Source organism: Grampus griseus, assembly GCF_964374135.1.
Source record: "Grampus griseus genome assembly, chromosome: 14".
NCBI lineage: Eukaryota > Metazoa > Chordata > Mammalia > Artiodactyla > Delphinidae > Grampus > Grampus griseus.
The window spans coordinates 64497725-64524548 of NC_139008.1; the positions used below are offsets into that span (position 1 = coordinate 64497725).

Consider the following 26824-nt stretch of genomic DNA (forward strand, 5'->3'; position numbering starts at 1 on the left):
AAATACATGGGTTTATTTCTGGATTCTCAATTCTATTCCATTGATCTATATGTCTGTCCTTAATGGCAGTAACATTGCCTTGATTACTGCAGCTTTTCAGTGAGTTTTGAAGTTAAGTATGCATTCTCCAACTTTTTCAAGATTGTTTCTGCTCTTCTGGGTTCTTTGGATTTCCATATGAATTATAAGATCAGCTTGTCCATTTCTGCAAAGAGGTCAGCTGGGATTTTGATGTGAATTGCTTTGATCATTTTGGGGGAGTAAGGTCATCTTAACAATATTAAGTCTTCTGATCCATGAATATCAGGTGTCTTTCCATTTGTTTAGGTGTTTAACTTATTTCAACAATGTTTCATGGTTTTCATTACACAAGCCCTGCATTTCTTCTGATAAATTTATTCCTAAGTATTTCTTCTTTTTGAAGCTACTATAAATGGAATTGTTCTCTTAATTTCATTTCGGATTATTCATTGCTAGTATATCGAAATACAATTGATTTTTTTACATTCATCTTGTACACATATATTTTGATTTGATCTTTTCTCCCTTTTTTTAAACTTGGAACAGATTGTGCCATTACATTATTGTGAATAGCTTATCTCAGTCACACATGAAAACCAGCCTCATTACTTTTTCAAGTTCCATGTTTCCATTTGTTCATTTCCATAACCGTAAATTTATTTTCCCTTTGTGGATAGCATTATTTCTTCTGTTGCCAAACATCTACCTGCACCTTATCCTAAAAATATAGCAGAGGACCAAGGCTTTAGGGCAGATTCACTACCTGTTACCTTGTGAAGGTGTTCTTAATATGGCCCAAAATTAGAAGATGCCTTTAAAAACTCACAGCTAAGAATAGGACAGAGAAATTCAGTCAGACCAACATATTAGATATTAGAGCCGAAAACTTTTTTATTCTTAATGGGATATACTTAAAGTCTTTTGATAAGAGACCTATGACTCACAAAGCCTGAAGTATTTACTGTCTAGCCCTTTACAGCAAAAGTTTGCTGACCACATATAGATTAGGGTGGATGGGAAAGCTTGAGAGGAGTAACATTTTACTGAGTACCTGCTGAGCGCCAGTACTGTGCTATATATATGCTTGTTTATTCTTCACTCTATCCCGAGAGATAAATATTGTTGTTCCCATTTTACCAAAGAAAAAACCGAGACTCAGAAAAGTAAAAAACACGTGCTCAGGGGCCCAGTGACAGAGCTGGGATTTGAACCTAATTTTGCCTGGCTTTAAAACCATTGTTACACTGCCCATATGATTCTTAGTATATTTCCTTTTCTCAAGCTAACAATTCTTACTTTTAGTTTTAACCGCCTGGACCTGCCACCCTACAAGAGCTATGAGCAACTGAAGGAAAAGCTGTTATTTGCTATTGAAGAAACAGAAGGATTTGGACAAGAGTGACTTCTGAGAGCTTGCACCGCCAAAGGACAAGAACTTATTTGCAATGTTTGTCCTTTTCCTTCTTTGCCTATTGCACATCTTGTAAAATTGGACTGTGACTGTTTAGAGAGTTACCTTGAGTGTAAGTAAATTAATGTTATCGTTGAGACTTATCTTCCAGTGATTCTGGATTTCTTCTCAATGTTCCAGAACTCAGATCTGCAAATGACTAGTCAAAACCGTACTTAACATGGAATTAACATAAAAATGAAATCTGCCTTGTCTTATTCCACTAGATTGTTTCCTTAACAAAAATTTTGTATATGTGTATCAGAAGTCTCATTTGGGAGTAGGGTTTTTTCTTTTAGAGATTCTGAAAATATGCAGGGAAGTCCCTTGGTAACTAAAATATGTAAGATCTTCCTGTTAAGCCTCATGGTAAGAGGTATTTGTTTAAAATAGCCCAGCTTCTGGGGATGTGAGCAAACTTCTGGCTTGTGCTCTCCCTCTTATTTCAGCCTGGCCTGACTGTTGTTTTTCCTTTCCGGAGCATGAAATCCATGCATCATTTTGATGTTATCTCTAGAAAGGAGAGATGTGAGACTCTTGTATCTCTCTACAAAGTAGTTTTGTTAATTTGAATTCAGAGAGAAGTTGGTCCCAGCCTGCAAATGACTGCATAACTCTCTTCATTTGGAAGTTCGTTGTAATTGCCTTGCAAATACTAAACTTCACAAACAATATTAACACTGTGCTTCCTTCACTGTCTGTATAAAAGTTAACCTAGAATTGGAATTAATTTAGCTGAATTATTTGAAGGCCATCAACAATTTTTATATGTTCCTGTATATTAATTGCATCTTTATAATTTTATCATAATCCAGCAACTTCAGTTACGTTTAATTATTGCTAAGGAGTTCAAGTTATAACTAGAGTGCTTTCTAATCCAAGTAGAGGTCAATGAAACATCCTGTAAAATTACATTTTCATTAGGGAGGGAGAGCTGTGGTACTGGCTAAAAAGAAGGGAGTAATACGTTTATTCACAGTACATTTCTAGTAACCACAGAAATGTATTCTGTATGTGAATTAAAACTTTTTAAGTTGATAATTTCTCTGACACCTGTTACAGTAGTTATTTCCATTCTTTCCCTTGTCCTGATCTGGATATTCTGTTCACCTCTAAAATTTTAACAGGTTTTCCCCATGACTGTTAGATTGCTCTGTTAGTGACTGATTAATGAATGCACTTTGACCTTCTCTGTGGGAACTTTTTTAACTTAGCCTGCTTAGACTCTGTCAGGATGACAGCTGTCAGAGGTTTGACTTTATGGACAGTGGGAGGAAGCCGAAGCCAGCTGAGTGCCTATCATAGCTGAACCCTGAGGACAGCCTCATAACTCATGAGATAGGGACTTTGGCAGGTTTCAGTACCATAGCATGAACAAATAGCATTGAGCCAAAAATCAGCAGAGAATAGCAAACCCCTCTCGTATATGGAAAGAAAATGGGGGTTTTTGTCCGTAACTACTCTTCCTTTTACATCTTGGAAAAACAACAAAAACACTTTGCAACTTGTGTATCTGTACTCTAAAACACTGCCATCATAAAGCATACTTAAGTGAGTGAAAGGGTTGCCTCATCCAGAAATTGTTAGTGTAAAGGGAGAGATGGGGCTCCCCCCAATCCTATCTTTATTTTGATTTTATTCTACTTACTCTAGGAAATGTAGTACAGTCTCTAAGCCCTAGTTGTTTTCAAAGTAGTGACTCTGCCTTTTTGTTGGTAGGGGGCAAAAAACTCTTGCTTTGTCTTACAGAGCGAATGTCTGCCAACTACCCATTCGTTACATAAGTCTGAATTTTGGTAATATATGGCTATGGAGATTAAGCCTTCTATAAAGACTTCCTATTGAGGTGAATGCTCACATTGAAATGTAGTTACCTACAATATTTACTAGAGATTTATGAGATTAAATTAAGAGATAATGTAAGAAAGTAGACTTTTTTTGTTCTACATAATGCTTGATGATTCATTTAGGGACCTAGAAATATTGTTCAAAAATGTATAAATATCATCCAAAAGGCTTTCTGCCCTATATTTTTAAAATACAGAATAGTTATATTTGAAGTAGTCCTGGCCCTAGTTCTATAGGGCTTGGCTATTTAATATTTTTATGGAAGAAACGTTTAGTTCTGGAAAAGGTAAATGCTTGTATATATTTTTGCAGCCTGGGATCTCCCTTACTCCATTTCTTCCTTTAATTTAAATGGCCACATGTATATGTCTTTCCCTGCTGTGTTAGGAAAATGGGGGCTGGATATCCCAAGAATCAGAGGTTATATAAAAATACTGCAAATAGACAGCAGACATAAATATCTACCAAATACTATCTTAAATTTTGGTCCAAATTGATCATTTGGAAATAGATTTATTGTAAGTGTTTAATTAGAGCGATTTCTTAAATCTGAACTAAATTGCTTTTAGAGTCCATTTTTCTTTGTAAGCATTGTAAATGCTAATAAATACTGTTAATTTTTTTACTGCATGTTATGTTGAAATAAAAACAAAGTAAAATGAGCAATTGCCTTATTCTTCTGCTCTTTTGGGAGGCTGGGGAATGCAGCATTTCACATAATCTGGGTCTGGAGGGAAGGACCTCACTTGTTTCATCAAATAGAGTGATTTAAAACTGGTCCAGCAGCTCATAATAATGAATTACTGCTCTGTCTTTTATGATCTTATATCAGAGTGCAGAAGAATGTAATTTCATAAGACTTACAATAATTCTATTTAAAATTCAGGTACTAGTTTTTCATCAGGAGATTGACATACCAATGTCAATTCATCTGAAATTTTAGTGAAACATGACTCACCTGCCCAAAGAGGTCTCATCCTAAATGAACTATTTCAGTCAAACTCTCTCTGCTACTTTTTATTTACCTGGTTAATAATCTGAAATGTTATTAGGGATGACTCATGGAATTAGATTTCTCTATTTTTATATCCCTCCTTGTTTTGGATGTAACTCCATCCTTTTAAACTCCTTTAGGTTAACTACTTCTATTTAATATTATTGGCATCTCCAGCCCCCCTCATTTTTTTGTTTTTCTTTTAGAGTTATTTACAAAATTATTTGTATATATGCTATGCTTTCATTAACCAAAAATGGAATGGCAGCACTGGATTGTATATTACTGTATTGGAGTTCCTTTGTTTTCATGAACTGTAATTTCAAACACTCAGGTAACTTTACAAATACCACAAGGAGTGAAGTGCTCTTATAAAGGTCCTGCAGGGGGCTGCCTCACTTGCATTTCCCTAAAAGTTGTAAGACTGTTTACAATTAAACTTTTTGGTCCTTCATTTGCACACTTTTCTTTTAGTCTTGAGTAAGGTTTTCCCCACTTGCAGGGAAGCCTTCTATGTGAACAGGTCATATAGATTTCTGCCCCTCTGCTTTTGTAAGTGAGCAGGTTACAGCCTGTCTTGTACTGTGGAGTAGATAGAAAAAAAACTAGAAAGTCTCAGGTGAGACTGTATTTAGTGCCTATGTTGAAGAGAATCAAGATGAAGACATCTCCTTTTCTGGGACAACCAAAGGTTTCCCTAAGACAGGATCCCAGCCATAGGTGCTCAATAGAAAATTACCAGCTGGCTACCAAGACTTTTTCTTATTAGGAAACCAAGTGATCATGCTCTTATTTAAAATGGATCCAGGGGAAAGATGCTAAGGGAAGTGGGTTTTTTTTTTAATATCCTGATCTAACAGTGACTGGAGGACAGGTTCCTTCCAGATCCTGCAAAGTAGGCCCTATCCTATTTATTCTGTCCTATATAAGCAGCTAGAAAGCTCTAATTTTCAGCGTGGCTAAAAAAAAGAGGGGAAGACATGTTCCCCCCAGTATGAGGAAATCTTTCATGGGAAAATAAGTAGTTACTTTTACTGACCATTTGGCTGTCCAGCAAACCCTATAAAACATCAAAGTGGGACTCAGCTATGGCTGACTGGCTGCTATTTTCTGGACTTTTAGGAAGAGTGTCTCACATTGTGTTAACTCCAGAACAGAAACTGCTGTCAATCGCAGCTCATTGGTCAATTCCCATATGTCTGTAGGGCTCCTTTGTGGTCAGGACATTTAGGGGAAGGATCCACGGGAATCTTCCAGGTCTTCAGTGGAGACCTAGGAAGGACAGTATTGGTCTCTTATGAACAGGTTCCCATTGAGCAGAGATGCTGTGGGCAGGAGGGTTTCCTCAAAGAAATTCACAGGGAAGGACCTTGAGAATTTTCAGTCATACCTGCAGATCGCTGAAAATAGCCATGCTGTTATTTTCCTCATTTCTAATTCAGACCTCTTCTATTTATCTTCTGTATCCTAGTGACCAATATCACACCTATATTTACTTAGTCCAGGACAACTGTCAACATTTATTACTATGTCCCAGACAATTAGATATGCTACATGCACTGTCAGTCTTCCTGGTCACTTTCAGAGAGGAATGATTATCTCTATTTTATAGAATAGAAAATAGGCTCAACGTAATTGAGTAACTTGAAGTGTCCACAGCTATTAAGTGGCAAGAGTGCAAATCGGAATCCAGGACTGTCTGATTCCAAAGACTGCGTGCTTAAACGTTTTGCTGTACTGCTACTCACAACCAGTTCAGCTGTTCCATAACCAGTTCAGCTGTCCCATCTAATTGCTCTCCAAATCCTATCGAATCCATTTCCAAAACTTCTTTTGAATCACTTCTTTCGGAGCTGCCCGCATTACCACAGCCCACATCCATCATCCCTACCATGGTTGACTGTAGCAATTTCTTGTCATTGCCTCCATTCTCTCCATTCCATCTGTGCTGACTCAGAATGATTTGTGGAAGAGTTGTCTCATGGTTCTCCCCCTCTTAAAATATTACAGTGGTTCCTCCATTGCCACAGAATAAACTCCAAAACTCATAAGCCTGTCACTCAAGGCCCTGACTACTTCCAACTCCTCAATTCTTATTCTGGCTCCAGTCACATGAACTTTTTGCTTTTGTGATTGTGATCTTGTTCAATTCATTCACCCCCTCTCAGTCTGTTTCTCCATATGTAAGATAGTGGTGATGATCATCCTGTGCTTATGTCCCAGGATATTTTGAGGTCCAGTCACTGCAGCCCTTCTTCCCCTTGCTAAACGCTTTTATAATGTTTCCAGATTCAATAATCATTTCTTTGTATCCAATCCTTTTTTTTTTAACTTTACTTTGAAATAATTTTAGACTTACAGAGCTGTTGCAAAAAAAATAGTATAGTACAGAGAACTCCTGCACACACTTCACCCAGCTTTCCCCAATGTTAACATCCCATATAACTTGGTACCATTATAAAAACTTGACATCGGTAAAATGACACTAAACTACAACCTTTATACAGGTATCACCAGTTTTCCCACCAGTGTTGTTTTTCTCAGTCTCTTCCAATCTGTAACAGTTCCTCATTCAGACCTTGACATTTTTTGAAGAGTGTTGATCTGGCACCTTGTAGAATGTCCTAAGTTTGGTTAATGTTTTCTTAAGGTTAAGGCCATGGATTTCTTTTTGTGAGAAACACCATAGAGGTGGTGTGCCCTTGGTGCATGATATCAGAGGGCACATATCAATATATCCCATTACCAGTTATGTTAACCTTGATCCTCTGGTTAAGATGGTGCCTGCCAGCTTTCCTCACTGTAAAGTCACTATTCAATCCTCTTAATATGCAGATGCCCCTAGAAGGAAAACCAAATCCTCTCCCAATTGGAAGAGGCTACAGTGGAATGAATTTTTGGAGATAGATCATCTGCGTTGAATTCAGCAAGCTCCAGTGCCTCAAAGAAACACTGTAAGCTGAGGCTAACTAATTAGCAAATTATTTCCTGCTAGAGAACCCATAAATTTTTGTGGAAAACGGAACAACATAGTGTTGCAATAAAAATAGAAGTGAGGTGTTTTTTTTCCCTCTCCTGAGAACAAGGAAAGTAAAGGGAACAGTGAACAGGCTGGAGAAGAAAACATAACCTGGCCTGAAAGTGTTAATCACTCCTTGCTTTATTTTAACGGTTACTAATCGGTAGTGTCTGTAACTAGATTTGTACTTCACAAAGCTAACCTCACTCCCTAACACTATGTAAATTACATCCTGTACCTATCACGCTAACGCTGTGTGAGTTACATCCTGGGCCTATCAACCCCAAACTTCATGTAAATTACATCGTGGTCCTGGTGTTTATATTCCCTGCGCCCCCTGGTAACAAATCACCCCCTGTAGCTTTTGCATTTCAGAAAGAAGGTCGTAGGCAGATAAACCAGAGACAAAGGGACCCAATTACCGGACTGCCTAATGCCAGCTGTGACTGTTTTGAAATGCAAGGAGAAAAAGAATGCGAGACCTTCACTACTTTGATCCTTATCATATACCGGGGACTGCGAGCCCCACATATAAAATCTCCGTTTGGGGGTGGGGGAACACACAGTTCTTGAGGCGCTAGCCTGCTGTGTCTTCCCTTCTGCCTGGCAGAGGAATAAAGCCATCTCTCTTATCCTCTAAAATCTGTCTCGTATTTCTGTTCAGCATCGGTGCACAGAGAGCCAAGATTTGTTGGCAACAATAGGGCTCCAGAAGAAGGTGAGAAAATGAGGGAGCACAGAAATGTGAGGTGGCTTCTCCAAGGGAACACCGGGTGGCCGAGAGCTCGGGGTTCAAAGGCTGCAGACTCCCAGGCTAGACCTGACCGCTTCTCTCAGAACCTGCATGGAATATTCCCAAGGGAGTCGCTCTGGAGACCACAGGGACGCTTGACTCCAGCCCGAACTCCGGATTTTCCCGCGTTTTCGGAGCTTTTTGGCTTCGCGTCTCATTTTGCCTGAGAGGAGGTCTCAGCAACCCCCGTCCTCGCCTTCAGAATCGCTCACCACCCTCCACCCAGAACCTGCAGATCCAGCTCAGACCTCGGTTGAGAGTTGAAAGCCTCTTCCAACAACGCGAACCAGCGTCTTTTCGGCACAGTGGGAATTAGGAATTTTCCATAGCTTAAGTGCTCCTTTGCTGTTCATCTTCGGACGGCACAGGGCAAGTTCCCCTCGAGCCCTGGGGCAGCTAAGATCCACCTACCCTCCCGCCCAGCCGTCCCACGCTGGCTCCTGATAGGCTACCGAGGCTGTCCGCCTTGACAGGGGGCTGTGCGCAGGCGCAGAGAGGCAGCGGGACAGGGCTGAGGGTTGGCTACGCGGAGCTACCGGATCGGTCCGAGATGGTGAGTGTCTGCCGGGAGCTTGTGGCAGGCGGCCGGGAGGTGGCCGAGCACGACTTCCCAACACCCTGAGCCTGGCCTTCCATCCTCCGGGGGCGGCTCCTAGCGCTGGACTGGGTATCCGCGGGGCTGGGCGGGGCCGGGGCCGAGTTGTCTGGAGGTCGGAACTGGGGCGGCGCGGGCCTCCAGACTAGACCGAGGGGACACCGGATCCCGCTGTCCCTAGACCGGAAGCAGTTGCTTGGGCCTCGGCGAAGGATTGACGGAGATGGGGAGGCAGGCCCGCAGGCCTCTGCCTCCTAGCATCCTGGGCCTTGTTGCGAGATAACAATAATGATTACACTTCCGGGAAGCTTAATTCGTGTCAGGCACTGCTAAGCGCTTTACCTACCCTGCCCTTCCTCCTCACCATAGCTGTGTGAAGTAGGTACGACCATTATCCTCCCTTTACATACTTGGAGTCTAAAGCCTGGTGAAGCTAAGTGCCTTGCCCCAGGAAATGGCGGAGGTGTATTTGAACCCTAGAAGCTCGACTGCTGCCTTTCTGTCCCTGTGGTTCTTGCGAGACGCTGGGACGTGGTGCATGAGTCAGAAACCAGCGGGAGCCACCCTTGGGGTTCCTGCCTTCCTGGCTAGAACTGTGGGCTCTTTACGCCTTTACAGGTTTGTTTTCTTGTGTGTTTAATCCTCCTAACTTGTAAAAAACTTGAAAAGACCTTTTAAATGTTAAGTCATGTGAATGGTTTTCGGAAATCTTATTTAAGAATTTAAAGTCTATAAGAAAAATTGAAAAGGAATAAGAAACAGTGCCGTGACCTGGAGGTGACGACTTATAATTAGGCATATTACTCCTATTAGTCATTTTCTCTTCAGTTTTTGCTTTATATAGTTTAGCTGTATACTTTGCTTTATATAGTTTAGCTGTATACTTTGCTTTATATAGTTAGCTAGTTTATAGTATAGATGAAGTAACTTCATCTTGCACATCAATTTTTAAACTAAAAAAATTTTTTAACAAATCTTACAGTAAAAAAAAGTAATAATAATAATCTGAAAGGATCTAAGTGAGAAATAAATCTCCCACCCAACCCTGACACCCAGCCTCAGTCTCCTTCAGAAACATTGTTAGTTTCTTTTATTAATATATCTATACAAGCATGTATATATGCCCCCTCTTTTTCTTACACAAATGGTAGCTTCCTGCAACCTGTACCATGCTGTTGTGTGTTGATATTCGTAAAAGCAAAACATATTTGGATGCACAGTTTAACAAATTGAAGCAGTACCAAAGTATGTAAATGTAGCAAGTGTAGGTAGTCCCTATCTCACTTCCCTCTGGTAATGACTGTTGACAGTGAGTGTGTTTCCTTCCAGGTTTGTTTAGTGCATAAGCACATTTATATATAGCCTGTTTATTACATGAAACTGGAACATATGTATTTATACATATTAAGTTTACTTTAGGCTAATATGTATAGATAATCTCATTCCGCAACCTACTGTTCACTAAAAGATATCAAATATTTTTCCATGTCGATAAATACAAATCTACTTCATTCTTTTAAAGGACTGTATTCATTCTATTGCAGTATATACATTTAGATAGTTTACAGTTTTTCAATCCAGGCAATGCTGCAGTATTATTTTTGTCTTTTTTTTTTTTTTTTTTTTGCACTTATGTTAGTGTTATGTAGTAGTGGTACTTCTGGCATGCATATTTCAACATTGTGGTAGAAACTGACAAATTGCCCCTTAGGATGGTGAGGTGATATAAAAATCATCCATAATTAGCATCCAGTTTTACTCCATCACACAAGTATTTTCATCTTTGTACGTTCTCCTTCCTCTTTGTTCACATATGCTTATTTTTCAAGATATACCTGCTAGTTTTTTGTTTCTGTTTGTTTTAATGTCCAAAGACATATAACTTTGTTGCTGCATCATCTTTGTAATGAATCATTTTTAGTAACTACATAATAGTCAATGAAATATTTTTACCATAATTTGCCAAATCATTCCCCTGGTTTACATTTGGGTTGCTTCTAGTTCATTAACAGAGATAACACTGTGATGAATGTCTCTGAATGCATAGAGTTTGTTTTCTTTGTCTTTTTTTTTTAATTTATTAGTTTATTTCCTTAGGAGAAATTCTCAGGAAAAGAATTTCTGAGGCAAGGGGACCAGCACTTAAGGTTCTCGCAATAGTATTGTCCTGTAGCTTTCCCAAAAGGTCGTATTGCCTTCATACCAGTTTTGCCATAATACTGCCAGCATTCAAAAACATAATCATTCTGTGTGATATTTTGGAATTACTCCTTTGTTCTATTTGATGCAAATGTTTTTCCCTCCTTTTAATTCATTTTTGTTTTATAGCAATTAAAAATTTCATGCTTATTAGTCAAATTGGTCACAGTTCCTTTGTGAATCGTTTGCTTCAGATGGTTATCCCTCCTATGCCAAACCAATGAATAATCTTGGAGTTTTACTGCTGCTTGTTTTTGTTGTTGTTTGTTTGTTTTGTGTGTGTGTGTGTGTGTTTGTTTTGTCTGTCAGCAACATGCAGCTGGGAACTAGAGAACCCTTCTCTGATGCAGACACCCATGTTAATAGTAATAAAGAGTCCGGGTTCTGAGGATACCAGTTGGGCTGTCTCTAGGAGCAGGACAGGAATTTGGGGATGTGAGCCGACCCAGAATATCCACTCAGATATTTCTGGTACCAGTTGGCTAGCACTGCAGGGATGACAAACTTTAAAGACAAAGGTGGCATGACTTGGATGCCTAACTAGGACTCCTTTCCCATCTGCAGATGTCTCTGTTGCTGCTTGTGTCTTTTTGGCATCATTTGTTTTCTTTCTTGGCTCCTCAGGGCTGAACTTGAAGTTTGTTTTAAGCATTTTCTCCTGAAAGCAGGTGTGCGGTGCCTCCTCTAGACCTCATGACCCCCACTCACCCAGGCCTAGCCCCACGCTACTGGTTGGGGTCAGATTGGAGAAGCTATTTTCTAGTCTTCCAGGAAAAATTTTTTATTAAATTTGACTACATAAAAATTTTGAACTTCTGATTATTGAAAAAAATCATAAGGTTACATTTGAAAAGTGGAAGAAGTGTAATTTATATGATGGACAAAAGTCTAATATTTCTAACATAAGTTTTTGAAAATCAATAAGATATATGGAAAAATCAAGACTCAAAAAAGGAGAGATGCAAGCAAATTCCACTTTAACTTCACTGATAAGTTTTTTGTTTTTTATTTTTCTGACGAACCCCACTGATAATTCTTAAACATTAAAGAAAAGTTGGCTTTCTATTACTTGGGTTTTGCCTGTCAGATTAGCAAAGAATCAAAAACCTTGGCATTACTGGTTCTCTTTATTCCTTTGAACTTGCCAGACTCCTTCCCAGTTCACTGCCTTTGCTTTCATCCCATTGTGTGGAGTGCTTTTCTTTCTCATCATTTAGTTAAAGATTACATCTTCAGGTGTTCCTGACCACACTTGTCAAGTAGCATCCTCCTGTCCCCCCCCCCGCCCCCCCACCCCCACCCCATCCCTGTACCCTGCAAGAATCTTGGTCATTTGTTTTTGAAGTTCTCTTCCACCAAAATGTGAACTCCCTGAGGACTGGGACCTCATCATTTGTGGTCAGTGGTATATGCAGCTCTTCTCTTTTTTTTTAAATTTATTTATTTATTTGGGGCTGCATTTTGGGCTTTTCTCTAGTTGCAGTGAGTGGGGGCTACTCTCTGTTGCAGTGTGAGGGCTTCTCATTGCGGTGGCTTCTCTTGTTGCAGAGCACGGGCACTAGGCACGTGGGCTTCAGTAGTTGTGGCACTCGGGCTCAGTAATGTTGCTTATGGGCTCTAGAGTGCAGGCTCGGTAGTTGTGACACACGGGCTTAGTTGCTGCACGGCATGTGGGATCTTCCCAGACCAGGGATCAAACCCGTGTCCCCTGCCTTGGCAGGCGGATTCTTAACCACTGCACCACCAGCGAAGTCCCTCAGCTCTTCTCTTGACCTGCTGTGTGTTTTTGGGCAAAAACTCTTCTCCTTTCTGAACCTTGGTTTTTCTCATTGTAAAATGGAGATCATACTAACCATGGAAGGTTCAGATGAGACGTGTCTGAAAACATTCATCCTAATATCCGACCTGTAGCAGATTCTGAGTATATGTGTATGTCCTCCTTTTCTTGGTAAGTGTGTTTACTTTTTAAGCAGTCAGATCTCAGTAGTTGGTTCTCATTAAATTTAGGATCAACTAAACCTTAGCTCCTTTTCACCCTGGGTACTGTACTTAAAAAGGTTGGTTTTTGTAAAACATGGTTGTAGAAATGGTTTTTATTTGTTCCTTAAGTATCTATTGAGCCTATGCTGTACCAGGTACTGGGATTACAAAGTCTAGGTTCCTGCTCCCAGGGTGCCTTGGGTCTGGAGGAGGAGACAGATGCAAAACAGGCAGTTACACTCCATTGTGATAAGTGCAATGGAGTCAGCGTGCGTGGGTACCTAGAAGAGGGGCAGGTGTCAAAGAAGGCCTCCCATAGGAGGCTCATGAGCTGAGTCCAAAGAGTTGGGAGTTAGTTACATCAAGTGGTTGAGTGAGGGAGAGAAGGTTGCTGCTTTCAGAAGGAGCAGCACATGCCAGGCCCCGGGCTCAGGCAGGCTGTGCTTGCCCCCTGCAGTCCATTCTCCACACAGCAGCCAGGGCCACCCTTTTGAAAGAGATCTTGTCACTGCTCACCTCAAAACCTGCTAGTGGCTCCTCACACCCTCCCCATTAAAAACCAAAGTCATTACTCTGGTCTATGAGGCCCCCTGAAATCTAGTCTGATCCTGGCTCCCTCCCTCATCTGGCTGCCTGCCACTCACTGCCCTCAGCCACACTGGCTCCTTTGCTTTTTTTTCTGGAACACTCTCCCTAGAAATCTGCATGCTTAGCTCCCTCGTTTCCTTTCAGATCTCTACTCAACTATCACCTTAGTGAGGCCTTCTCTGACCACCTTGTTTAAAATTGCCATCATCCCCTGCATTCCAGATCCCCCATCCCTACTGTATTTGACGTTTGTATTTTATTTGTTTTTTTAATGTCTGATTCCCTCCCCCCACCCACCAATGTCAGCTTCATGAGAGCAGGGATTTTTGTCATATTTTGTTCAATACAGCATCCCTAGGCCTAAAACAACATCTGGCACATAGAAGTTTCCCATATAGTTATTGAATGAATAGCAGTCTTATGAAATTTCATCTTTTTCATTTCAGCCTCACTTTCCAATCTCCAGGGGTAATTTGGACTTCGATTCTGGCATCTTTGGTTTTAGTTTGCCCTGTCCCCAGTTTTTTTTTTTTTTTTTTTTTTTTTTGTGGTACGCAGGCCTCTCGCTGTTGTGGCCTCTCCCGTTGCGGAGCACAGGCTCTGGACGCGCAGGCTCAGCGGCCGTGGTTCATGCGCCTAGCCGCTCCGCGGCATGTGGGATCTTCCCAGACCGGGGCACAAACCCGTGTCCCCTGCATCGGCAGGCGGACTCTCAACCACTGCACCACCAGGGAAGCCCTGCCCCCTCCCCAGTTTGATTGCAGATTGTTTGAGCTGTCCTAAATTGCCATCCTACTTATTCCTATATATTCTTATTCTCATAATGTTGAGAATGTCAGAGCCCTGTTCCCAAATCAGAGATGTCTGATCGCTTGGATACACAGAGAGATGGGTTAAAAAAAAAGTTTTTAAATAGAAACAATGGGGACTTCCCTGGTGGTCCAGTGGTAAAAAATCCCTGGTCGGGGAACTAAGATCCCACATGCCGCGGGGCAACTAAGCCCGTGTGCCACAGCTACTGTGTTCACGTGCCTCAAGGAGAGAGGCTGCATGCTGCAAACTACAGAGCTCACACACCCTGCAGCCCACGAGCCACAACTGGAGAGAAGCCCAAGCACCGCCACGAAAGATCCTGTGTGCCACAACTGAGACCCAATGCAGCCAAATAAATAAACAAATAAATAGATATATATGTGGAATTATTATATAAAAAATAGAAACAATATAATAAAGAGGCTGTTTAAAAAAAAGAGAAAGAAACGAAAACCTAATCTATACTTCTCTGCTCTCAGTGTGACTTTTTATTTTTTTTCCATAATCCTAGCCCTCTTCTTGTTTTCATATGTATGCAATCTCACAGCACTTTCTCTTTGTGGTGGTATAAATATTCTGATCCCCATTGTTAATGTATGTATTATGTTCCTGTGAACGGACATTCCAAAATTTCCTTGGCCTTTTCCCTAATTACTGGGCATTTTGAGCTCCTCCTGCTTTTTTGTTATTGCAGATGTCACTGCAGCAAACATCTTGCTGTGTTCTTTTAGTTCTTTTGGATTATTTCCTTAGGATGAATTTCCAGGAGGGTTACCAGGTCAGATTGAGTACTGTATAGTTTTGACCACTATCATACTTTACCGCTCCTCTCCAGAATAGTGTGTGGTAGGAGCTCACTGAAAGTCTGCTGAATGAATTATGATCCCATACATGTATAACCCACGGTATTATACTCTCACATCCACATAGCTAGCCCTGTCCTTTTACCAAGGCTCCAGATTATAGAGGCATTAGGCTCTCTGCCATTTTGTAGAAGGAACTTGTTTGCCCTTCCCTCTGGCATTTGAGAGTATTCACATGTCATTGGGGAGTGGGTGGCAGAGACTGGATTGTGAGGCTTGTGCCTACTAGAAAAACAATCTTTGTGCCATCTCCGTCCACTGTTTAGAAGCTCCTCCCCCTGGGCCAACTCATTAGCCCATGAGGGTGGGGGACCACTCTCTTGGTGAACAGAGCCTCTGTTTCCAACATAGTCTGACTCTCGGCCTGTGAGGAGCTTCTGACTAGATTCTGGATGGGTACAGAAGGGATCTCCTGAGAACAAACACTTCGGGCCAGTCTCCGTCCACAGGAAGAGTTAGACCTAGTTCAGTTTAACAGCTATTTGTTGAACCCCTACTCTGCAGACCATTATAGAGACTCCAAGTAAAGCAGCACCTAATGCATCCCCAGAGAGGTACAGTCAAGGCTTCATGGAGGAGGTGATATCCTAGATGATCTAGAAGAGTTTGCTGGATTTCAGCAGAGAAGAGGCCTTGTTCGGGTAAAAAGATGTGGAGACAGGGAGGTATGGACATGTAGGTGGAGAGTGGATGGAAGGGTAAAAGAGATGGGAATAATAATAGAGAAGGGCTTGCAAGGTGAGGGCCCAAAGTCTGTCCACCCTGTTTACAAATTCCATGTGCCAGAGTATCCCACCCAGACTAGCACCCGGAGATGCAGGATTAATGAGCCCCTTCCTCAGCATTTGCTATGGCTGTGTGCCACGTGTCACCCTATCTCAGGTGCCAGCTTATTAGGTCACTGAGTCTATCCTCATGGGATCATTTTGCTTCCTTTGGAGTGTTTTCAGTTGTGCTCTTTGGGCCACAAATGATGATGTGTCTCCTTCCTGTTAGACACCCCTGTTTGGGTTTTTTTTAATCATTGGAGTCCTCTGGTTTGTCCCCCATCTGTACCAAATATGTGAGTCATATGTGACATATCAAATACCATTCCTGGGAATGGTATTTGAATTCTGCTCCCTAATAGCTGAGGGGCAAAGGGCCCCTGGTGGGCAAAGGGCCAGGAGCACAGCCACACCCCATACTGGGAAGATGATGGTTTAGATGCTGGTGGTGGCCTAGAGACCATTCCAAATAGGCCTGGGGAGCTTTCAGGAAGTGCCACGTGCCTGGGTGTTACTTATTTGTTGTTGGAATGTGTGATGTGTCTGCCAGGGCTGTGAGGGAGTTGATCCAGCCTTCCTGACCCCTCCTAACCTTGGTCTTATTCTCTCTGGCAGGCAGAGGTGGAGGAGACACTGAAGCGACTTCAGAGCCAGAAGGGCGTGCAGGGAATCATCGTGGTGAACACAGAAGGTACACCCTCCTTCCGACCATGACCTGAGTGCAGGCAGGCCCCCAGAAAATAGCCCAACACAGCGTAACACTTGCTTTTTACTAAACCTCTCATTACCTGATCTATTTCTCACCCCCTTTTTTTTTAAACACCTCTAGTGTCCAAGCACTATTACTAGAATTCTAAATTTAAAAAAAGGAAAAATTCACTCTATCCCACTGCCCTGACACATCATACTTTTCAGTATGCCATACTTTTTCAGCCCTTGTCCAGGTGCATTTTCTCTTGGTCATAATTATAGTTGTTACTCTTTTGCATATGTTTTACTCATGAGTTTTTGTTTGTTTGGTTTTTTGGGTTTTTTTTGCTCCGTGGTTTATATAAACAAAATTTTTAACTGCCAGTACAATGTTTATTGACCATCCTACATTATGCTGTTTCTACTTTTTTTTGCTAGATAATACTCTTGTCAACTTCTTTGGGCCTATAGTTTTCCCTCCTCTTCTGGGACATTATTTCAACAACTAGAAGAGTACAGATGCTAATTTTCTCATACTGCAGTAGACGTGGTGAAGAAGGGAACTAACATTATCACACAACTATTCTGTGCCAGGCCATGGGCTGGTGCTTCACAAAACGTATTTTTTCACTTATCCCTTGAAGCAGCTCTGTTGTCTCCATTTTGCAGTGGAGAAGAGTGAGTCTAGAAATTTAATTGATTCACCTACCATTATAGAGCCAAGATTTCATCCCAAGTCCGTCTGAACACACTTGTGCTCTTTCTCCCACACTGTGCTGTGAAGGACCAGAGGGTGGCTGCTGGACTATGTCCCAGGCCATGTCCAGGGTCACCCAGCTGGGCTCCCCCGATTCTCAAATCTGGTGCATTCAGTCAGCTCTGCTTTGTTTGAGCTCCTTGAGAGCCTCTGTGTGTATGCATTGTCATTCTGGGCCTTGTTTTGGAAAGGCAGAATTCTCAACAGTGCCTACTTAAATAGAGCAGAATGAAAGTCACCAAGGGTGACAAATTGAAGGTGGCATGTCCTCAGAATGTTGTTTTCCAAGTCGTCAGATCCTGGACAGCCCAGAGCCAGGCAGAGTGTGCTCCCCAGCTTTGTCAGACTCTAATTAAACCACGAGGTCATTGCGTTCAAAGGAGGCAGCAGGTTGGGGAGCCCAGAGGACACTGGGAGGCAGGTCGGATCCACCACTGATCAACTGGGTGGCCTGAGGCTTCCCCTTCCTCTTCAGAACTTAGCTGCCTTAAATGGAGTGGTTGGTCCTTGCTACAGGGAGCTTCTTGCTCCAAGACCCAAAAGACTGTATGTCACTCAGAAAAAGACTCTCTTCTGGGACTGGACATTTTTGACCCCAGATGGGGAGGGAACAGCCCTAGGGGCCGACTCCCCAGCTGGGACCCCTAAGCTTCCAGTAGTATTCCAAACCACAAGCCTTCATTCTTGCCTTAAAACTGCCCCAAAAGTTGAGCTTTTTCATTTGGAAAATATAGCTCCAACTGCTTACCACCTTTTGGATACTAATGATGAGGACTTATTTTTTGTATACTAATGTGGCAGTATGGCACAGTGGCTAAGAGTATGGAATGCGGAACCAGACTGCCTGGGTTTGAATCCTGACCCTACTTACTTATCAACTGTATGATCTTAACAAGTCACATAACCTCTCTGTTCCAGTTTCCTCATCTGTAAAATGTGGACAGTCATACTACTTTCTTCTAAGGGAAGCATTTAGAACGGTGCCTGATGTATAGTAAATGCCATATGAATGTTAAAAATTATTGTGTGTGTGTGTGTTTGTTTATTTATTTATTTATTGGCCATGCCGCGTGGCATGTGGGATCTTAGTTCCCCAACCAGGGATCGAACCCATGTCCCCTGCAATGGAAGCACAGAGCCTTAACCACAGGACTGCCAGGGAAGTCCCTGTGTTTATTTTTAATTTATGTTCCATTCACGGAGCTCCCACTTCAGTCTCTCATTTACATTTCACACAGTGACCCTGCAAAGCAGGGATGTTTGCCCGTTTTTCAGATGAGAAACTGGAAGCTGAGAGCGGTGAGGTAACCTGCTTGAGATCACCCAGCCATAGATGGAGGTGGTCAGAACTCACTGCTCTGTGGGGCCCTTAAGCCCTCTGAAGACTTCTGTTAGAGGTGATCAGTTAAGGATGATTGTATTAGGGACCTTTATTACCCCTCTCAGGCTTTCCTACCCCCATGATTCAGCTCAGCTGCCTCTTCCTGCAGGATGCCTTCCCTGACCATCCCAGCCCAGAGGGATTGCTTCCCGCCCCTAAAATCATGACATGCTCTTGTCCCAATCACTTAGCAACCACCTGCCACTGCCTGTTGACGTCTCAGCCTTGGCCAAATCTAAATGGTGTTTCATAATAAAAGTGTGAGTTTAAGCAGACTTAACCAAGAATGTAAGGAACAGGGCTTCCCTGGTGGTGCAGTGGTTAAGAATCCACCTGCCAATGCAGGGGACACGGGTTCGAGCCCTGGTCCAGGAAGATCCCACATGCCGTGGAGCGACTAAGCCCATGCATCACAACTACTGAGCCCACGAGCCACAACTACTGAAGCCCACGTGCCACAACTGCTGAAGCCCACGTGCCGCAACTACTGAAGCCCGCACGCCTAGAGCCCGTGCCCCACAAGAGAAGCCACCGCAATGAGAAGCCTGCGCACCGCAACAAAGAGTAGCCCCCGCTCACCGCAGCTAGAGAAAGCCCGCGTGCAGCAGTGAAGACCCAGCGCAGCCAAAAATAAAATAAATAAATAAATTTATTTTTAAAAAAGAAAGAAGAATGTAAGGAACATTCTATTTGTACCTCTCCAGACCCCCTGCCATCTTCTGCTGCTACCCACACAGGGCAAAATAAAAGACTCAAATATGTAAACTCTCTGAGGGCAGGGATTTATCTCTTGTGTTCACTACTGTGTCCCCAGCACCTGCAACAATGCTGACACAAACTTTGTGCTTAATAAACATCTGTTAAATTTTGTTAATGTTTTTTAATTGTTGATTGATAGAGGTGGGTTTGGTGAGAGGACCTGGCTATACAACCTGACAGATCTGAGCCCCAGATTAGAAATCATGCCTTCGAGGTGACCAGCCACTTCTGTGGGCTGCACAGTGCCCGTTTGTGAGGGCAAAGGCCTAGAATAGGCAGCCTAGTCATTAGGCTGTCTGTGAGGTGTTCCCCAGCTCTGGCATCCTGTGAATCTGGAATTATCTCGTCCTTGTTTGAAATTATCCCCAGTTTTGGTCCCTGCCCTCCATCCCCACCCTGCCAGCTCCATGTTTTCTTTTGTTTTTAAAGTGAGCCAACAAGAAGTTAGTTTCTTTTCTCCTTTACACAGTGTCTCACTTGGCAGAAATGTGATCACATTCATGACAGTATTGGGGGGTTTTGGGGTATTTGTTTATTTTAAATATTTATTTATTTGGCTGCACTGGGTCTTCGTTGCGCCGTGCTTGATCTTTGTTGCCACGTGTGGGATCTTTAGTTGCGGCGTGCAAACTCGTAGTTGCTGCATGTGGGATCTAGTTCCCTGACCAGAGATCAAACCCCGGCCCCCTGCATTGGGAGCACGGAGTCTTAGCCACTGGACCACTAGGGAGGTCCCATGACAGTATTTGAACTACTAGAAGTACACCTGTGTCTACTCATTTATCAACAGCCATAAATGCTTAATGCAGTCTCTCTAAAGACACTGGTGAGCACAGCAGACCTGGTTCTGGCCCCCAGGGAGCTTAAAGTCTGCTGGGGGGGCAAACATAATGATCACTTCCATAAAGGCGTGATACCAAACTCGAGTTAACTGCTCTGAAGGACAATTGCGTGGTGCCGGGACTGTAGAATGAGGGCACTGACCACATCTGGGGGTGGATGGAGACATGAGGGACAGTGGGAGTCAGGAGAGAATAGGGGAGGGAAAGAAAGTTCGAGGCAGAGGGACGTGAGAGAAGGTGGCCTTGTGGTATGTAAAAGAGAAGGTCAAGAAGTTTGATACCCAAACTTTGCCAGGCCTCGAGACTGGCCCCTCAAGTTTCCTGGGGGATGGGATTTACTGTGTGGGTGATGTTGATAATAAATCAACACTTATTACATGCATACTGTTGCTAAATATTCTCAAATGAATTAACCCATATTTAATCCTCACAGCAGCACTTTGAAGCACAGATGAGGAAATGGAGGCTCAGAGAGGTTCACTTGTGTAAGGCCACAGCCACAAAGGGGCAGAGCCGGGGTATAAGCCCAGGTCATCAGATTTCAGAGTTCCTGCTCAGTCCTCTCCTCAGCTGCTTATACTGCCAACCTCAGGAGGGTTCCACTATTGAATGAGGCCTCGTGGGGCTCTGGTGGGTACATTGTTGCCATCCAGGACCCAACAGCGGCCCTGGTGACCTGGTCATCTTGTCCCTTAAAGACAAGTGATCACTACAACCTGTTCTCATAACTCCACTTGGCTGAAACCAGCTTCTGTGACTCAGCTGCTTCTCCTGCTACCATGCCCTCTTCTGCCCACTCTCATGTTCCTCTACCCTAGTAAGACAAGGTTGGATCAGTTTCTTGCCACTCATGGGTAGGCCTGAGGGTGACTGTCTTTGGCTGATCCCTCAGCTGGTCTGCTATGGGCCAGATAGCAGGGTCCTGGACCCCAAATCCAGCCACTTACGTGTGGGGAGCCACTTGGGCCACACTTGTCACAAGGGCCTGTCAGCTGTGGGCACTCAGGGCCTCATCGATGGAGCCTTCTGCTGACATGTTACAGTGATTCATAGGCACCTTATGACCCAATCGTGGCCTGAGGTGGCTCAAGCTGAGCCCTCTTCCTCACCTCCATGACAATAGGCACTGTCCAGTGAGGGAGGTCCATTTAATAGTTCATCACAAGGAAGCAGCCCTCAAAACAGAAAGGGCTTGATGCAGGACGTTGTTCACTGCACAGTAATTAAGTAAAAACTCCAGCCTTAGTACCCAGCAACAGGGGAATGATTAACCCCGTGGAATGGCCACTTGTGGGCTCATTGAAAGCAGTAGCAATGCTGTTTACAAGGGTGTTTGCAGACAGAGAAACAGGCTTTAAATTGGGGGCACAGTCATGTGTATAGACAGTGTGTTTATAACTGGGCTGGGCTTCCCTGGTGGCACTGTGGTTAAGAATCCGCCTCCCAATGCAGGGGACACGGGTTCGAGCCCTGGTCCGGGAAGATCCCACATGCCGTGGACCATCTAAGCCCGTGCGCCACTACTGAGCCTGCGCGCTAGAATCCACGAGCCACAACTACTGAAGCCCATGTGCCTAGAGCCCGTGCTCTGCAACAAGAGAAGCCACCTCAATGAGAAGCCCACGCACCGCAATGAAGAGTAGCCCCCGCTCGCTGCAACTATAGAAAGCCCACGCGCAGCAACGAAGACCCAATGCAGCCAAAAATAAAAATAAATTAAAAATAAATAAATAAATAAAAATAATAATAATAACCATCACACCACTGATGGTTCTATCTTGACACGGGCTGACCTTTCTTATTCTATCTACTTTTTAGTATTTACAGATTTGTAGGAGGTATTCTCCTTGTTTCTGTTAGAAGTGTTATGAATGATAGTCTCTCCTTCTTTTGCTGGAAACGAGCCAGTATGATGTGGCCCTGTGAAAGGAGCCTGGCAGTCGAGCCAACAGGCCTGCATTTGAATCCTGACCCCACTGCTTCTCTTTACCTGCTGTGTGACCACAGGCAGGCCACCTCACCACTCAGAGTTTCTGTTGCCTCATTGGCAAGTAAAGATGGTGACGCCACCCTTAGAGTAGTTCTGGGGACTGGTGTTGACATACTTCAAGTGCTCAACACTTGCCTGTCAAGCTTTCAGTAAATAGTGGGCCTTGACTGTTAACTGCCAGTCTAGACTAGAATTATGGGTGTGGGGCTAAGAGCTGGGCAGAAAGGGACCCCAATGTTCTGCTCAGTCTCTGTCTTCTCTCCCCTCAGGCATTCCCATCAAGAGCACCATGGACAATCCCACCACCACACAGTACGCCAACCTCATGCACAACTTCATCTTGAAGGCCCGGAGCACCGTGCGTGAAATTGACCCCCAGAATGACCTCACCTTCCTTCGAATTCGCTCCAAGAAAAATGAAATTATGGTTGCACCAGGTAAGGGGTCTTCCACATCCCCACTTAGGAGCAGACCCTCACAGTGCATGCTCTGTAGCTATCAGGACAGCTTAGCACATGGGTGTCTCCATAGGTTCCACAGAAAGGCCTGAAGAGCAGAAGGTATAGATTTGATTGCCTTACCACCTGGCCTGCCTCCAGCTGGCGTCCCCAACAAGTACCCGTTCACAGTGACTCTAGGCCAGACCCCATCCTGGGTTCTAGGCCACAGCGGGGAATTATGTTTTCATGGGGGAGAGAGACATATAAGCATCACAGTGTAATCCTCACCTTGATGTGGGGGAATTCAAGGAGCACTTGGGAACATAGAGGAGGGTGTGATTAGGGCTGCTTGTGGCTGCTTGTGGCGGTCAGCAAAGGCTTCCCAGAGGAGGGAGCACTTGAGCTAAGTCTTGAGGGCACAGGTGAAGAGTAAGCAAGCAGGGTGGGGCTTGGGGGTGCCGGGGGTGGGAAAGCTACGCTTGAAGAAAAAGGAATTCAGTGCTTCTAAACCAAAGTGAGGCAAAAACACCATGTGCTATTTTATCCTTGAAAAAATGTTAATTTGCCCACTTCCAAACGATAGTCCTATTTCTCTGGACCCCATGCAGACAGCCCTTCCTCCAGCACTGGAAGAGATTGCTGATTTTGTTTCACATGAAGTGCTTGGCTTGCACTTGGGGACTGTGTGGTGCAAACAATACCTGTCTTAGGTGTTAGGATCATTCTCAGGATGATGAGATGCTTACCGTGGGAGGAACCCATAAGGACTAGGACCACAGGAGGGGACAGCAGGGCCACCTGCCCTGCCCTGCCTCACCTCACTCACATGCACAGCCTGGAGTGGTGGATCCTCCAGGACTGTTTTTGCAGTTACTTCTCCCCCTCCATCTCCATTTTGGCTGAGCCCGGTGGTTGAGTGTGCCTGAGCTAAATGTGCACGTGGTGATGGAGGCGGCAGCAGTGCAGCTTGTCTAGGGCACCAGGATATGTGTAGGAAGGAGTGTGAGGTGATATGTTTCGTCCAGTTTAGAAGGGGCCTCAAACGCCAAACTCAGCTGCATGGACTTGACCCTGTGAGCAGAGGTTTTTTAAGGCAGGAGGTGATAGGATTGTGATTGGGGGTCTAGATGAAAGAGGGCAGTGGGGAGGCTGGGACATTGACTGCCCCTGGGCTTTGCAACACAGGTGCCGAGGAGGCTGGCTGCAGAATTCTGAGCTATTTGATGGTGGTCAACCACTCCTTGCAGCAGAGCAATATTGGTTCTGTTCCCAGGCCTGTTCGGGTCCAGTTGAGCTGCTTGGAAGGATGTGAAGGAGAGACCCATAGAGCCAGTCACAGGGGCCCACAGTCTCCTGGGGACACTCCCTGGAGGGGTGGGGACAGAGCAGGTCAGTCACAAATAAGAACCTAGGATAACTTCAGAGTCATTTATTCCAAAAACATACATACACTGTTTATCAATTTAATCACTGTCTAATGCATCTCCGACCAATGATGAGGTCTCTGATTCTGTCAGCAAAAATAGACTGCAGCAGGCACAGCATCTGTTTTCCCGGCTTCACCTCTTACGAGCATGACCTGTAGCAAATCACAGAACACCTCCGAACCTCTGTTTCCACATCTGTAAAGTGTCTAGTAGGGGCCATTACTGCTCTGGTATTCTGAGATGCCTCATCTGGTTGAGTATGTTGGCACGAGTTTGGGCAGAAAGACTTGGAATCAGATTTGAACTCGCATCCCTCCCAAGACTTCATGCCGTGTGATTACAGACAAACCTCCACTCCCCTAGAAATTAGGCTACCAACCCTCCAAATCAGAGCAGACCTTGTGCCCCACCTGGAAGCTCACAGTGTGAAGCAAGGACAAATTATGTGGCCTCCAAGTGGACAGGCTCTTGGTGGACAGCATCTCTTGGCTTAAAGCTTCCAGGAGTGTCTGCTCTGGAACAGCTGAGTTAACACAGTGTAATCAAGTTTTAACACACTGCTTCCCACAGAGCACTGGGAGTGCTATTACTGAATGTAGAGCTTGATTATTCGGAAGAAAAGACACTGGTATTGCTAATAGTATCTGTTTTTATCAGTTTTATCGGTGGCTTGTTAATTATTTCTATTTTTATTAGTGATTTTTCACTTATGCAGATTGCTTAGCCATGAAACTTAAGTCTTATAATATCTGTTCCTTCCCAGATGTCCATTGTCATGGGAAGAAGCAAGCTTCAGGCTTGAATCTGAACAGACCCAAAGCAGACATGGCCAAGGTCCTGCCATTTTTCACATGTTCAGCAGGGGGGCAGACCAGAGGCATTCAGCATCTGAGTCAAACCCAGCTACCCCACCTGGCGTGTTTACCTTGGCTTGGGCAAGTCATTTAATTCTCTGAGCCTTAGTGTTCTCATTAGTAAAAATGAGAAAACACTGGGCCCTGCCTCATAGAGTGATTCAAGGATTCATTGAGGTGCTGTATGAGAAGTGATTGACCCAGAGCCAGCACGTGGAAGCCTTCGTGAATGTTTGCAGTTTGATTATTAAGTGGGCAAAGCTGAAACACCCCGCTTCTCCCACTTCCTCTTTTATAAAGTAAGAGGCAGTCAGGCTCACCCCAGAGGACTTGGACTTGCTATGATTTCATGATGGACATTCCTTCTGACTGGCTGGATCCCCAGAGCTGAAATTCAGGTAGCTTTGGACCCCTTTGACCTGGTGCCTTTGAAATTTTCTACTCCAGGAGGCTCTGGAAGGCTAGCAACTGAACTTATGACAGAACTGACATTAACCCAAGACTAGCGGGCTTGAGGTTAGAATTCTATCTTTGATACTAATTAGCTGGGTAACCTTAAACTAGTGGTTCTTCGTGCAGCATCAGCATCACCTGGGAACTTGTTAAAAATGCAAATTATCTGGCTCCACCCCAGACCCACTGAGTCCAAAGCCCTGGGGGTGGGACCAGCAGTGTTGTTTTAAACAGCCTTCCAAGTGATTCCGACACCCCGTAGTTTGAGAACAATTGCTGTAGGAAATGTTGAACCTGAGTTTCCCTACCCCAAAAAACGTGATAATCCTACCTCCCTGTTGGTACTGGGAAGATTAGAAATGAGGATGCGGGGACTTCCCTGGTGGTCCACTGGTTAAGAATCCGCCTTCCAATTCAGGGGACGCGGGTTCAAACCCTGGTCAGGGAACTAAGATCCCACATGCCGCAGGGCAGCTAAGCCCACGCACCACAACTACTGAGTCCACATGCCTCAACAAGAGAAAAACGCGTATGCCACAACTAGAGAGAAGCCCACACGCCACAAGGAAAGATCCTGCACGCCTCAACAAAGATCCCTCATGCCACAACTAAGACCTGACGCAGCCAAATAAAAAAAAAAGAAAGAAAGAAATGAGGATGCGCTGCTGAGCACCACTGCCGGGTAGGGTGAGGGCCCCGCTTCGTGGCAGCCACATGTGCAGAAGCCCCCATAGGAAATTTGCAAGTTTATCTTCTGTTTCCCCAGCAATTGGAAGCAGCCTGAGTATTGATGCTTTTTATCCCTCTCTGCCCCACCACCACTTTACAGTTGGTGTTTTAATGATTTATTGGCTTTGTGGTGTGTTTTTCTCCCATTTTACATTTAGTGATTTGTTTTTTCATTTTTCCTCTTTTGCAGATAAAGACTATTTCCTGATTGTGATTCAGAATCCAACCGAATAAGCCGCTCTCTTGGCTCCCTGCGTCATTCCTTAATTTAATGCCCCTCAAGAATAATAGCATTAATCATGTCAACTGACTGGCATATGGAAGTCACCTTAGAGCCCTCTCAGACCAATCCGGCTGCAGCTCCACCTACCCCACCAAAGTCATCTCTCTTCTGGCCAGTCGCACCTGATTTTCCAGGAGGAAAATCCCATCCAGGTTTATGGAGCAAGAGATTGTGAGAAGCCCACACACCCTGTTTCCTTCTGACTTTGAGTTCACTTTGTTGCCCTTGGAAAAGGCTGTTTTTCTTTAACTAAAAATAACCAAACCGCTTTCCCTGCTGTGTGTCTTTA

General features: G+C 43.9%; 3 protein-coding genes across 5 annotated transcripts in view; 2 read left to right on the plus strand and 1 right to left on the minus strand.

The window, feature by feature from the left end:
* The window catches only part of ITCH (itchy E3 ubiquitin protein ligase), a 123719-nt gene extending 115772 nt beyond the window's left edge, over window positions 1–7947 (plus strand). For both annotated transcript variants that reach the window (XM_082671138.1, XM_082671140.1), the window contains one exon: window positions 1324–7947. In XM_082671138.1, the coding sequence (XP_082527264.1) occupies window positions 1324–1423 (100 nt within the window). In that variant the 3' untranslated portion in view covers window positions 1424–7947. The remainder of the gene's footprint in view (window positions 1–1323) is intronic.
* A 656-nt stretch (window positions 7948–8603) lies between these two features.
* DYNLRB1 (dynein light chain roadblock-type 1) lies at window positions 8604–26804 on the plus strand. Its single transcript, XM_082669485.1, has 4 exons — window positions 8604–8678; window positions 16546–16621; window positions 22619–22786; window positions 26443–26804. Exons 1-4 carry the CDS (start codon window positions 8676–8678, stop codon window positions 26484–26486), a joined length of 291 nt encoding a protein of 96 aa, XP_082525611.1. The 5' UTR covers window positions 8604–8675; the 3' UTR covers window positions 26487–26804.
* Window positions 24230–26824, minus strand: part of PIGU (phosphatidylinositol glycan anchor biosynthesis class U) — a 125230-nt gene continuing 122635 nt past the window's right edge. Inside the window, exon 12 of one of the 2 annotated variants that reach the window (XM_082669482.1) lies at window positions 24230–24368. In XM_082669482.1, the coding sequence (XP_082525608.1) occupies window positions 24303–24368 (66 nt within the window). In that variant the 3' untranslated portion in view covers window positions 24230–24302. The remainder of the gene's footprint in view (window positions 24369–26824) is intronic. The other variant, XM_082669484.1, reaches the window with a different exon arrangement.

What these genes read in the sequence shown, in the direction of transcription:
- DYNLRB1 (XM_082669485.1), top strand. An exon ending in CATCGTGGTGAACACAGAAG is followed by an intron (nt 16,622 to 22,618) that starts GTACACCCTCCT and finishes CTCTCCCCTCAG; the next exon opens with GCATTCCCATCAAGAGCACC. An exon ending in TGAAATTATGGTTGCACCAG is followed by an intron (nt 22,787 to 26,442) that starts GTAAGGGGTCTT and finishes CCTCTTTTGCAG; the next exon opens with ATAAAGACTATTTCCTGATT.